The 14,730-nt window shown below is 49.6% G+C and overlaps 1 protein-coding gene across 3 annotated transcripts in view; it reads right to left on the bottom strand.

Moving 5' to 3' along the window:
* Positions 1 to 11,648: 11,648 nt before the first annotated feature.
* CERS3 (ceramide synthase 3) overlaps positions 11,649 to 14,730 on the bottom strand; it is a 32,264-nt gene continuing 29,182 nt past the window's right edge. For 2 of the 3 annotated variants that reach the window (XM_027904261.1, XM_027904262.1), the window contains exon 11: positions 11,649 to 11,861. In XM_027904261.1, the coding sequence (XP_027760062.1) occupies positions 11,730 to 11,861 (132 nt within the window). In that variant the 3' untranslated portion in view covers positions 11,649 to 11,729. The remainder of the gene's footprint in view (positions 11,862 to 14,730) is intronic. The other variant, XM_027904263.1, reaches the window with a different exon arrangement.

Genomic DNA, 14,730 nt, shown 5'->3' on the forward strand with positions numbered 1-14,730 from the left:
TGGAGCATCCCAGACTTCCAGAGTGTCTGGACAGGAGCCCAAGAGGCTGCAACGCCCCATGACAGGGGCAACATCCCAGGCAGACCTCGGTGCTGGCACAGGCTGGAGCCAGGAGTGAGGGACAAGCCCCCAGAGGCACCCACACAATAAAAGAGGAATCTGTCCTAGGAGCAGCAGTGGGTTTATTGCATCCAAATCCCAAAGCTCCAGTGAGACACAGACTCTCTTTATTGATTGAACACCATGGGCTTTTCAGGAATGCCTCGAAACTGTTCCTGATAAGGATAAACTCGTGTGGCTGGAGGGGGCTGTGGTCCTGCTGTGGTGGTTGCTTTGCTCCCCTGCTGCCAGCCCGTGTGTGGGGAGGTGTTTCTCCTCTCACCATCACAGAGGTGGATTTGGCCCTGCAGTTCCTAGGAAACAAGCCCTCTCCCCCTTCTGAAAATGGTGTTGTATTTTTTTTCTTTCAATTTTAAATGTACGGCGAGGAAGCCAAGTTTCATGGCCATTATTGCACAGTTAATAACCCTTTGGAGACTGCAGACATGTGTTATATCCATCTTCCCGAGCAGTCACTTGGCTCACTGCCTGGAAAATGCCAGCATGGGAAGGGTTAACTTGGCCACTGCTCAGCCTTCTCTCCCTTCTCTCCAGCCACCCTTTTCCAAACCCTTCCTGTCCTGGTCCTAAGTGGGCAATCCTGAACTCACAGGTGCTGCTCTGCTGCTGGGACACTGATGCTTTCCCTGCTCTCCCTCTCCTGCTGGGACACTCCAATACCTTCCCTGCTCTCCATGCAGCTCCTCTCCTCACCAAGGTCTTTGGGCATCTGGAATTTCTTCCCCTTCAGAGGTTGCAGAGCTTGGCCAGGCTGGTCAGGCATGGTCCTGACAGGTGCTGTTACCTGTACAAATGACCCCCAAAAACCATGAGCCAGTTTTAATGACAAGTAGGGACCAACAAAAGCTCTTTTGTAATTTAAAACCATCAACCAAATAAATACAAGTAGTTCCAGAGGTGCCAGCAGTGGGTTTCCTACAGACTGGCTTTACACAGGGAGCCAGAGGTTCCATTAAAGCTTCTTCCCTGGATCCAGGGTGTTCCAGGCTGTGCTGCTTCATGTTGGACTCACTTCTTACAGGTGGTCTCAACGATCTTTAGGGTCTTTTTCAACCTAAACCATTCTAACTGGAGTCTCCAGTGTCTGGAACAGTTCATGTAGCCCTCAGCAGAGGCAGTCAGGAGGCTTTTCCTTCCAGCAGCCTGAATTCTTCCAAGCCTGCGAGAGAAAAACTCCCTCTGGGACGTCTCTGTCAAGTCTGGCTGAAAATGGACAGTCTGTTCATGAGCTCCTGGGGATAAAGAGCAGAAGGAAAAGTGACTGTGACACTGGAGGTGGCTTCAGCCCAGGTAAGTCCATGGCAGGAGTCCCTGTAAAGCAGGGAGTTTATTCACAGGTTGACAAGGGTCCCTTTTGCCACAGGGAGTGTCCTTCCACTGACTGTGTCTGTCGTGCATTCCATGAGGTTTTCCATGAAGATCTTCCCCACAGACACTTCCCCCCTGCCTATCTCCAGCAATGGGGAAAAACACCCCATTTCCATGGAAAACAGAGAAAACAGAAGGAAACCAACCACTCCTGTGGGATGGGGGCTGAGGAATGGACTCCTGAAATCCCAGGGTCACTTCACACCTGCCCCCCACGAGATGGAGATCTGGGACATTCCCACCCTGGTGCTGCTCCTGCCTGTACAAAACCTCCCAGGCATCCTTGCTGCCCCTTTGGAGGGATCAGGGGGTGAGAGGAGTCAGGGATGTGACAGCACGTGCTCCCAGCAGAGCTGCTCACCTTGCAGGGGGGCAGGAGAATCCGCTCCTTCCCGCAGCCAGAAATGTCACTGCCCCACCACCTCCAGCCTGGCCGTGGTGGGGCTTTTGACCACAGACAGGGGCAGTGCAGGGGCTGTGTGGGCTGGGAGAGCTGTGCAGATACCATCACCCAGGCCACTCACGTCACTCCCCAGGCATGCGGGGACAGGGGACAAAAGGAAAGAGCTCTCGTTGTTTGGGGCTGACCCCAAAGTTCAGCCAGGCTTTTCATGAAGTCCAGTGTTGCCACTTCTGATGATGTTATCAGGAACCTGGGAATAGCTGGCACTTTCTTTTGTTCCGATTTACGGTTTGTTTGGGTTTTTCCTCTCCAGACCTTGGCTCCTGCAATCACGAGATTGATTTCTCATTGAACTCCATCACTCCGTGTTTGACCCCCTGACAGGCTGGGAAATGTGAGCTGTGGGAAGCCTGGAGGTTTATTGCCCAGGAGCAAATTAAGAAGTTCTCAACCATGGGATTGTTTAAAATAATCCTTTCTCAAAAAATTTTGCTGTTGCTTCATTTTTTTTTTTTTTTTTTTTTTGTATGAAGGCGAAAGTTCTGAATGCTTGGAGCTGACACCAGCAAAGCCCTTCATGGAGACACCACCTCCCTCTGTCCCTGCACTGTTCCTCATCTGGCCATACCCATAACCAACACCTGCCTTGGACGAGGATCATCCCCCAGAACCACATATTCCATGTGAGACTCCTCCTTCTCTGTGCATTCCTTGCAGCAGGGCACAAGGAGCCAGAGGGGGAGGTTTGTAAGGCAGGAAGGTGGTGCATGGCTTGGAAGAGGGGCAGAGGCGATGCCAAGGGGAGGCCCAAGGCAGGTCATCCATCTGCAAGGATGGCTACTGGAGCCTGGACCTGGTGGCCCAGTGCAACTGCACAGACCTAAAGCGGCTCCTTTCCCCCGTGAAAGCCCTAATAAGGGGAACTGCTGACTTAAAACACTCTTAATAATGTTTTGCTATTTCTTTAACACCTCTCCCTGGAGCGCTCTCTCCTCCCTTCACAGCGTCTTGGCCAATTACACTTGCAAAACAAACACAACACTCGATATCCCCACCAGCGCCCATTTGCTGGGTCAGGGGCCCGCGGCAGGAGGGGGCTCCGAGGTGGGTCACGGCACGGGAGCAGGCTCTGCTCCAGCCAGGAAGGCCCTTTCCCATCCCTGGAGATGGGAAACCACAGCCAGGCACTGTGGGGGAGACAGGCCAAGGTGGGAAGGGCTGTGCCCCAGGCCCAGGCACCGATGGCTGGTGGCACAGAGATGGGGAAGGGCTGTGTCCCAAGGCCAAGTCCCTCTGGCCCCCTGTTTGACAGGGTGTGTAAAACAACCCCTTTTCCCTTGTGGAAGTCAAACAGCCCCAAGCCTGTGTGTTCAGGTCACTGGGGCTCTGGACTTTTGCTGTCTAACCCTTCTTTTGTCTCATATTCAAGCTTTGTCAAACCATTTGAACTTTTACAGCAATCCAGCAATCAAAAACCTCCACCTTTTCTCCATGAGTTACTCATTCAGTTACTCTTCCCCTCAGGACCAATTCTTTACTGTAGTTTGTGACGATTTTCCTCTTCAACTGATGTTGCCCATGAATGTCAGGTGTGTAGCTTAGGGGTCACTTGGAGAACCTATTTGGGGAAACAGCCCCATGTTCTGGGCTCTTGAGCTGCCCTGAAGCAGCAAAAGTGTGGTTGTTCTCAGGGCACAAGGGAGCAGGGCAGGCAGGACGTGCTGTGACCGCTGCAGGGCCACATTTGCACCTGGACAGGGGTTGTGCCTGTCACACCCTCCTAAAGGGACAGCAAGGGCTGCCTTTTCCTCCACAGCCAGCGAGGAAACCCAACTGTCCACGTCAGCACAGCCTGCCTGGAGTCACCGGGTGGGAAGGGCCAGATGGGGGGCAGTGCAGGGTCTGGAGGGAGCAACGCTCCTCAGTCTGACACACATCCTGCTCCTAATCAGCAACAGCCACCAGTACCTCATTCCAGCCCCTTTGGGGCCAATATTGTCATTTTTTGCAAGGCCCTACAGTGACCCAGGAACAGAATGGAGATGCTCCTCTGATGCTGGATCCTCTCTCCCAGCAGAGCTGGCAGCTCCCTTTGGCTTGGTCATGAGTGTTTGTTCAGAGCAGCAAAACATCAGCATCGCTCCAGGACTGTTCCAGTGTCGGGATTCCTGCGCTGGACATGGGCAGGAAAGGAGAGGAGGTGTTTTCAGGGCACCTGCTGGCAGCGAGGATTCCCACTGGCACCATCTGTGAGCTGGAATGGAGGGAACAGGAATCCTAGGGAAGTGCTGGGCTCAGATGGGAACCACAGAGGCTGCCACCCACATTCCACACTGTCCAAGCCCTCCTGTCCATCCACAGCCATGGACAAAGCCCATGGAAATTTTTCATCCCTCTATCAAAGCAAAGCAGTTCCCAGCTCTCTGCACATCCATAGCTGAGCACAGCCTGACCACGAGGGCTGTGCCAAACGGGATTAAAGGAGCTTCTTTAGACCGAGGGATGCCTTCTCCCTGCTGATGCTCAGGGGGAGTGTGGAGTGTGCAGGCCATTGCAGCCAGGGCTCAGCACAGCTGGGAACCCCCCAGGGTCACAGCTTTCATGGAGCCCAAGCCTAAGCCTAGAATTTCCTCCTGGCAGAAACCAGCCACAGCAGCAGTAAAGCAAGGAATATGCACTGAGACCCTGAGACATCCCTGGGGAAAAACCCCCAGAACTCATAGATTTTGGTCTTAATTGTTTGTCTCTGCTCTGCATTTATAAAAAGCCCAGTTTGTCCAGCATTTAACACTTTAATGGGTGCTCAGCCAGGGGCGGCAGAAACCACTGCTTACGTGCATTGAAGAAATTTGGGAACAGCTTTCTATAGGGAGCACTTCTTAGTGGTGCCTCCTGACAGTGCATCGAGTTTTGGAGGTGTTTTAGGGCACATTTTGAATTTGGGAGGTGATGTCCTACTGCTCCCCCCGCCCTTTGCACATGCACGTGCTGGACCTTGCCCAAACCCTCCCACCCCCAGAGCTTTGCCTTGTTGTTTGGCAATGGTGCAAAGCACAGAGCACCTCGTTTGTTTGGGGTGGAGAGTGTGTTCCCGAGGTGGGACAGCACCACTGGAATGGCACTGTAACCCTCGTTATTCCGAGATTTACCATCCTCGTTTGCATTACAGACATCAAGGATCTGGTTGAGAACGGGGATTCACTCACTGCCAGCCACAGCCTCTGTGGCTTGGTAAGTGTGCAGTTTAAAGAGACCCTATGAAAAAACACAAGCAGTAAAGCAGCACCAGAGCAGATTTAACATCCTTTCTTCCCTGGCCCTATCCCGGATATGCCAGGTCCAGCCCCAAGGGAGTCAGCAGGAGAGCGCTGCACCTCTGGGAAAAGGGCCACAGGTGACACCCAGGTAGATGCCAACCCTTGGGGTCCCCTGGACTGGAACCAAACCCTGGGACTGGAACTGGTACAAAACGCTCTCAGCAAAATTTGTAAGTGCTCTTTCACCAGCAACACGCCAGACGCTCGTTTCACAGTCAGAGATCGACCGAGTGGAAAGGGCCAGCTGCGAGGGTTTCGCACCCCAATATTCCATCGAATCTCTGTTTTCAGGGGCAAAAGGACGGACAGCAGCGCTCCCCGGAGCCGTGTCCCGACGGGAGCCGTGTCCTGCTATTGCCACCTCGTGGGGCCTCGCAGCAATGACCAGGTCACCGCGGCGGGGGATGGCACAGGGACGTTCCCCGAGCAGCGCTGGGCTCTCCCAGGGCAGCCAGAACCGACGGGGAAGCGATCCCCGGGTTCACTAAAAGCTGGGCATGCCCTGCAGAATTGTGTGGCTATAGAAAAGTCCTCACTTCAGGCCAAAAGGCCTCCTGCTACGGTGCCCTGTGCTCTGCTCAAGTGACATCCTTGCAGGATCCAAAGGGTTCAAAAAAAGCTCCAAACACAACCCCTCCCTGACCTCACTGCCCCTTACAACAGGGAAATGTGTGAGACATTCTTTGGCTGCTGAATAATTCCTCTTCTAAACAGCAAAGGAACTAGGTAGGATTTGCACGGCCTGATAAGAGTCAGCACAACCTGATAAGATTTTAGCTCCTGCTTCCCACAGATTCTTGTCCTGAAATACCAGGAGTTCTCCTGCCCTGTTCACAGCCCACAGCACAACCCAGACACTCACCCATAGGTGCACCAGGAAGGCCTTTCAGCAGTTTTCTTCTGCTCTGGGTTGCAGAAAGCAAACACACAAATCTTCCAGGAGCCCTTCGAGGACTCCTGGGACTCTCAGTCAGCCAGGAAAAGAACAGAACCGACGCTGAGGTCCAAGGGGGAGTCAGGCTCCCCCAGCAACTGGAGGTGACCCGTGGGGTTGTTGCCACAGCTGCAGGTCTGCTGGGCTCCACTGGGCTCCTGGCCCAGCCCCAGCCAGTCCCTCCCTGTCCCCTCACTCACATACTGGGAGCTTTCTAAAGGAGCCTTTCCCAGATCCTCCTGCCTTCCCTCCTGCTCTGGGAACTCATTGTTTGGGCTCAGCCCCACAGGGCTGGTGCTCAGGGAAAGGAATTGTCCTGGAGGCAGAGTTCTCTGCTGGAAGTGAGATTTTTGCCTCGGAAAGGGAGGACTGCTTTCCCAGGAATGTCTTCCAAAGGATACATGACCAGTTTGGGAAGAGGTGAAGGTGAGTGTCCTGCAGGCAGAAGATCTCATTTCCCAGGGAGGATCCTGCTCCTGGGGCTGTGCCCTGCTGTCCTTATCACTGCACCTCATCACAGGAGCTCTGGATCCAATTCTCATCAGTGTCATGGGAAAAGCTCCTGTGAATTTCAGTGGGAATTTAATCACCTATTTTACTGCTCAACTTAAACTTCTTTTAGACCAACTTCTTTTGTGGGAGGAAAACTACAGACTTTTTCACCACCTGAAACAACTGCCTGGGAGCTGTTTCTTCCCAGCCGGCTCAAAGCAGAGTAATATTCCATAATATTCCAGGCTGCAAGGCCATGCTTCTTGCACTTCAAAGCCACTGTGGAGAGGGTTTATACTTGTTATTCCACTTAATGTTCCTGACTTTGAAATGATTATGGGGTCTCCTCTGAATGCTTTATGGGGTAACAAAACTCAGGAGAACAGGGCTCTCTCCAGCTGAGTAAATAGCAGCTATTTTCATAAATCTTCGGACTATTGGAACATCAACAACATTATCCTACGTGGGTTGTTATGACTTTGTGTTTGCAGAGTCCTCTGCTGAAGCTCAGACTGGTGCTTTCAGCCTTGCCTTCTGCTGAGGCACAAACTTCAGGCAGTCCCACAGGGGGTTCTTTCAGTCAAATAAACTCTCAGAGCCCCAGCTGAAGCTCCTTGGGTGAAGTTCACACTGCTGTGATCACCTCCCTTTCCTCGACCGGCAATCCCAGTCCTTGACAAGGGATTGATGGCAGGGCTTCACCTCTTCCCTGCCACGCTGGCCCCTCGAGGGCCACCTTGCTGTCCCAGGCAGATTCCAGGCATTTCCCGAGCAGAAACGTTTGTCCTCCTCGAGGTCCATTGGGCAGCCAAAGCTCAAACTCTACAGAGACACAGAAGGACCCCATCAAACTGGCAGGGAAGAGGCATTTCCAGTGGTTTTGACCATGGCTGATGGAATCAGCTCACAGGTACACTCGTGGCTCGTGTGCTGCTCCACACAAAAGGCTCCGGAGTTCTCCCTCCTGGGCCGTGTCCGTGTGCTCAGCAGGGAATGTCATCCCTGCCTGGTGGGGATGTGCTGCTCTTCAACGCCACAGCTGGGAGAAGTGCCTGTGGAGATGGTGTTTTTCTTCCCTAAATCAGCAACTTCTTTTTTTATTCTTCACAGTTTGCGAGTTGCTTGTGGCCAAAACTCACACAGCCCTGCTCGATTTGTTTTCCATCTACTTTATTCTTACTCATAAGCTTAAAAAAAAAAAAAAAAAAAAAAAAGAAAAGAAATCAAGAATTCAGCTAATAAAACCCAAGCATTCTGCTGCAGTTCATTATTTGGGCTGGAACACCTTCCCTTATGTTTGTTTGCCCGTGGGAGGAGATGGCAAGTCAGAACCTCTGCGATCCTCCCAATCGGGGAGGCACAAATGGGAAGAAGAAATATGGAACAGCTTTTCAGCTGACACAAATCTGCACAGTTTTGTTTTCCACTGCGCTTTCCTGCTTTTGCCAGCTGAACATCCACATCTGAGCTGCCTCAAGAGTTCTTAGGATGAGCCACTGATAATCCCACCTCAAAAACCAGCTGAGTAGAGATACAAGCTCGTGTAACATTCCAGAGGGAGCAGTTCCTGGTGAACACAGGAGCAATGTCAAGTACTTGAGTCAAAGCATAAATCTTGAATAATACAAATGATGGATGAGGCCCCCGTTAATTTTCCTTCCTCTCCGTTCATTAATTGTCCAGGAAAACACAAGTTCATTTACAGCCATGGCTGTTACCTCTTAGGAAGATTGTGGGTCATCCACCTTTTCCCAGGCAAGGGAAAAACTTGGAAGAGTAAGAAATTCATTCCTGAATGGGCTCTCCTTGGAAAGCTGGGAGGGAATGGACAGGGAAAACAAGGAAATCCTCACCTGTTTTTAAAAAATATTTATTTGTAATGTGTGTCACAACTGACCAGGCAAAGTCAGTGGTGTTAAGAAAAACAAAAAAAGATACTTGTACCAAATAATATGAATTGACAAAATGAGTTGTGTGGAGCAAAGGAAATCTGTAAATCAAATCCAGAGCAGGCTGGTAAATCTAAGCATGAAATCAGTAGGGAAGCAGCACAGGACACGTGGACAGGAATCCCTGAACCAAAGGCAGAGAAATTAAATGGAACAGAAGAGTTTCCCCTGAGTCTGATGGACTAAGATTTCATTTTCAGTCTATGACTACCAGAAATATTTTGGCATGGTCAGACTGACACAGCAAAGCCAGAAGCACTGTGTCATCCCACTGGCCCAGGCCACACTTTGTGAAATGGTGACAGTAACATGGCAGAGTCTGTCTATGCTCCCAGTCACACCTACGGCTTTTCTGACCTGCATTTGGAGGCTCCTTTCACACCAAGATTATTAAAAAAGTTAAGGCTGAATTTTCATTGCATTGCATTGAACAGACTGAAAAGCTCGAAGCACCATGAGATGGATTTCTTTGGCAGGAATTGTGCCCCTGTGAGCTCAGCTTCTCGTTTCTGGGTTTCCATCAGGAAAAAGTGGAAAATGAAGCTCCCATAATTTCAGGAATGACCAGTGTGATGTTAACAGGGGAGATACATCCAGTCCCACTGTCAGAATCCACTCCCACTTCTTTCTGTGCTGTGGGTATTTATTCCCAGTTCCCAGAGCTTGGCCTCCAGAATGTTTAGGTCTAATCCCTGTGAGTGGCCATGGCAATAACCCCTGGGCAGGGCCCTCACAGCCTGCCCTCCACACCCTCACTGCAATGTGGTGCAGTTCCTTGGTTGTTTACTGTGCCCAGACAATCTTCATTCACCCTCAGGATGTTGTTTTCTTCCAAATTCTTCTGTACTCACCAAAAATTTGCCTCAATGCTTTACCTTTGAGTGTATTTATCTACCTTTTGCTCTTCCTCGAAGACCCCAGTTTCACATGGACTTAGAACAACAGTTCTGGCAATTAGGCTGGATAACTGCAATCCAAAATTTTTCCTAGGCAAGACTCCAATTGAGTTAATTGGCTTCAGTGGGAGACTTGTCCTGAGCAGAAAGGGCAAGGGTTGGCCTCAAGGAGACTGTAAATTCCAGTTTAAAAATCAGTAGTTGTTCAGAGGCTCATTCCTGTGACAACATCATTCTTTGTGTTTCCTCTCCTGAATTCCTTTCCTAGTCACAGGAGGAAAGCTTCTGGCACCAAAATGAAATGATAATACCCTGGCCACCTCCCAAAACTCCTTTACATCTCTAAGAAAGCACCCCTGTCTCTCCAAGGGAGTGTAAAGCCTCCAAGATGCTGGATTTTCATGTTTTGTTAGGAAAGGCCAGTGTTTTCCATGTAGGCAATAAACAGGCCCTGAGATGCAACTGTGCCCCTGCCAAACTCAGCAGCTGCTTTAGATGGTCCCATTCCACCAGCACACATCTCCCATCCTCCTCAGAAGCTGCAGGCCATGCTCCTTCCTCAGTGGAATTCTCTGTGTGATAAAACAGGCACATTTGGGGTATTACCTGGTCCAAAATGCAAGGAAAAAATCAAAAACCGAAGTCTCTGTTTTCTGCAGCTCCTTGTACCTGCACAGGAAACACTCCTCTCTTCATATCTGACATCCCAAACTTTTCCCCTGCTTTCAAAAGCTTCAGTCACTGAATCACATCCCACTTGCCAAGGAAACCTCGGGAAAACCAGTCAGTCATGTCCCAATTCCCACCAGAGCAGCCGAAGGGGAGCGGAGCCTTCCTGGCCCAAGCGCTCTGCTCCCCTGGCCTCCCCCAGGCTACTGCACTGAGCTCCCCAGATGATCTCAGCTACTGTAGAACCACATGCAGAGCCTCTAAAACTTGTGACACCGATCATTTACGGCCTTGTGAGCTCATGCAGCTGGAAGTGGGACTGGCACCACCCTGTTTACAAGGCCCAGGCTCTCCCTGGGAAGCCCCGGGACTGGAAACGCTGCTGCACTCCACACTGGGGTTAGAAAAGAGGGGTAAATTTAGGACAGAGGCACTTTGGGGAACTGATCAAACACCTGCTGCTCCTTCACTGCTTACAGATAGACAGTGGTACGGGGCCAAAGTCACACATTCAAAGTTTGGCTCTAACTTAGGCGATTCCCAATTTTGTAACAGAGCAGAGATGAAAATACCGATCCTGGTATCAGATGACCCCACAGCACCGACAGGGGGACATTCCATGCCAGTCCCCAAAGCCTGGACACCTGCAGTGAACACTCCAGAAGCTCAAATCAGAATTTAGCACTCGCTCCAGGGAACACAATGTCCAAGAAGCACAAGAAGGGACTGGATGAGATTTGTTTTCAACCCTCTGGGCTGAAGATGTGTCAGGAACAGGGAGTGTTTTGAAGACAAGTCACCTTGTCTGCACAGGTGTGACCCAACTTCCATTCACTCTCCACTCTCCCCACTGCCCCTTCTGTTCTAACACTGGGCCAAAAGGACTGAAAAACATTTGGGAAACCTGGAGCTCAGTGGAGAGTCAGGGTTGAGTTTTGCTGTTTTAACAACGGTTTCCTTGACAGGTAAATCCTAGAACACAATATTTGAGCTATCTGTCATACAGCACATTTCAGAGAAAGACTGTATTTCTGCATTGAAGCCAACCCTTCACAGGCAAGTCATTTGAATTCCTCCATGTTTGCTTCCTCTGGCCTCCAGGAAATGAAATCTAATTTAAAAAAAATATCATTTTTGATGAGGGCTTCAGCTGAAGAGTAAAGACTGAAGTGCCAGTCACTGCAGAGCACTGTCAGATTTTTCTCACACTGAGTAATTCTGGTTCCTAATGGAGTTCACACTAAGTTACCTACCCCAAAACATCTGCGATTTAAACTGTTTGATGGAATGTATCAGATTGAAACCCAATGGGACACTGAATTATTTGATTCCCCTGAGCTCTGCTCTAGTGGACACTGTCAGTGTCCAAACCACTTCCCAACGACTCAGAAAGTGGGTCATTAACACATTTTGTCATTTTACGCAATTTCTCCCTCCCCTCCAAACTGGGCTTTTTTCCAGGTCCAGTAGCCAACAATAAACCAATCACAGTCTCTCACAAGCCTTTTGACTCAAATTCTATCCTGTAGGTTGGGCTGAAACCAGAGCAGAAATGGCTGCAGGAGGTGGGGCAGGACAGGGCTAATGGTGACTGCCACTGAGGAGGTGTTTGCTGGACCCACTGCTGCTCTTGCTGCCGTTCTTCGTGGACTCCTCCTCAGTATCTGTGACAGAATCTTCCTCCTCTTCATCACTGCGATCATCCTTCAGGTCCTGGGGAGAAAAAAGCACTGTGAGCACGTTCTGTTTGGCAGGGTTACTGTCAGGAAAGTTCCTGGAGTGCTGTTGTCAGTGCAGACCCTTCAGAAAGACCAGACAAGCTTATTATTAAAATGAACTGGGTACCTGGATCTTTGTAATGTCTTCAAAAAAATAACCAATTTATTTATTACTCAGGCACCCCCATTTGTAACTGGAGAAGGAAAAGCTGGTGAATGAAAATTTTAGAAGATAAGACATTCTCCCTTCTTGGAAATTCACCATCATCCTCTGGAGACAAAACTCCTCCGTTCACCATTTGTCTCAGAAAAAATATGTGCTAAAGTGAATACATGAAAGGGGAGCTCTAAATACCCTAGAGGATATCAAAACTGCCTGCCAGAAACTTCCCTTCCACCCAAAATGGAGGCTGACATCCAAGGAGAGACCAATTAACACCACTTTAATCTTGCAAATCCTGATGTTCCTCAGACAAAACTGCTTCCACGACCTTGAACTCTCCTTTCTGCTTCTCCCTGTAAAGTGTTACCATTAATCCCTGGGTGCTGTGAGATTAATTAACCACTGGGAAGTGCCGGGAAGATGAAAAGAATATTGTTTAAAAGCTAAATATGATGAATACACTCGCCCAAACACAGGAGCTGAGAGGCTGCCTGCTCCTGACAGGTGTAAACCAAACAGTGCTGAGCTGTGCCAGCATCTCCTGGCACCAGCTTTGCTCCGAGACACTTGCTGATCCCAAAATACCCTTTCCTGCTGCTGGTGTACACAGCACGTCATGTTGTGAACATCCTTGGAATACCATCCCTAAGGATTGGAATACCATCCCTAAGGGAACTGCCAGGCAGGAGAACGGGGATGAAAGGGGTCAGTCAGGGAGAGTCTGCCCTTGGGAAAACCCCTCCCCAGCTCTGTAGGAAGAGCTCCTTTGGCAATCCTTTGCCTTCCTGTTGTCCCTGCTCCTGGAGTGCCAAGGTCAGGGCTGTGATGCAGGAAGGAGAAACCAGGGCTGTTCCTGCCCATCCTGCATCTGCACCAACCATTGCACTTCCTCAGCAGGCTGCTCTGGGGTCTTTCCTAAGCACCAAACTCGTGCAGAGAAAATAAATAACAGCTCAGTAATAACTCATCCAGTTGCCATCTCATATCCCCTCCCAGTAAAAGGTACAGGGCTGGAAAGCAAATTAAAGGCCGAGCTCTTGTCTCATCACAAACTATAAACTTCCTGGAGATTTTCCTCTGCCTTTTCCCTCACAACATGCAAAGGGTATCAAAACAAACAAATCTTACTGTAAATACTGTAAAATAAACTTGGCTTGCCACCAGTGAGAGAAAAGGCAAGGCAGCCTTTCCCACACCAACAATTTACGAGGTCCTGGCTCTTTCAGACCCCCTCACTCCCTCCTGGTAGTGGTGCCGTTCGGATTTGCAGTAAAACACAAATTCTGAGGGGCAGGGGGAGGATTGTTTTTTTTTTTTTTTTTTGCCACCAGAAATAAAACAAATCAAACAGATCCCCAGCACAGCGTGAGATGCTGAACCCTCTGGACTCCCTGGAAGTGCCCTCATCCCCCTGAGGCTGCAGGGAGACAGGGAGCAGCACTTTGGGGCTGGGTGGGAAGAGTCAGGGAAGTTTGGGAGTGGATATTCCATCTGCAGCCCCTCCCTGTGCTCCACACGAGCTGCTGGAGCCCGAGCTCAAGAACAGCTGCCAATCTGCTCTGCTGGGAGTGACAGCCAATATGGGCTATTGAACCCTGTTTCCTGCAGGAATGAGCTGGCATTTCCAGTTTGCTTCCCAGTTTTTAATGGTGTCAAGCTGGATGCTCTGATTAAAGGCACTATATGTAGTAATTAAAAAACGTGGCATGTTTGGTTTTTTTTTTCCAGCCCCCTGGAAATCTCTGCATTTGAGGGAATGTCTTACAGGTTTCCAAGCAGCAGGAATTAAATTCCCTCGTATTCTGAAGTAACCACTGCAAATTTTCTTGATGTTACTTCTGAAATCTTGGCACTAATCGAGAAAAAATGCTGATAAATTAAATCTAATTTTTCTTATATTTTTAATAATAAAGTTGCTTCCTGACCAAGTGCCTCTTAAAATTCCTGCTTTAGGAGCATCTGGCCATTTATTGCCGGGCTTGCTTAAGTGACAGGACTTTAAACAGCAATAGCTTCATCTGCAACTGGAAATCCAAACAAACCTGTCCTTGCAAACTGTTATAAATAAAGATATCCCAAGTGAAGTCTGTGCTTCTTAACTGCGACCTTCTCAGAATAACACAAATTGTAACGTTTTCTGGGATTTTTTCCCTGCTTTAGTACCGAGATGTTTCCTCTGAGTCCCTCACATCACACATCACAGTTGTGTTTTCCAGCTCCAGGGCTCTGCTCCGGCTGCCCCTGAGCAGCAGCAGATGAATGCACCACCAGGAACGCAGGCAAACCGTAAATCCCCCAGCTGAGGCATCACTAATACTCAGTGCTTTGGTTTAATGGCACCAAGTGCATTTGTTGCACTTCAGCTGGTTTAGGGTAAAATGGATGTGTACATTTGGTGTTCTGGATGACTGACCAATTCCATCTTTCGAAATGGGTGAGTGGTTTCAAGGTTTATGAGAAGCAACACTAATGCTATAAAGGCTGCGAGAGGGCCATTTGTAGTGAAGCCAAAGCCGCCAAACTTTTATAATCTTTTTTTTTTCCTTTTGTTTAACCCTTCCACCTGCTGCTCAGTCTGCCTCTTTTAGCTAAATGAGCCGTGTTTTTAAGGTAGTTTTTGGCTTCTTGCATTTCACTGCTGTTGGAACATTGAAGTCATCAGTGACCGGCAAAGGACCTTCCAAGAGATTTCACCGGGAAC

This window comes from Empidonax traillii, unplaced genomic scaffold (assembly GCF_003031625.1).
Source record: "Empidonax traillii isolate 1590-97213 ecotype Southwest subspecies unplaced genomic scaffold, ASM303162v1 scaffold1030:size276291, whole genome shotgun sequence".
NCBI classification, from domain to species: Eukaryota; Metazoa; Chordata; class Aves; order Passeriformes; family Tyrannidae; genus Empidonax; species Empidonax traillii.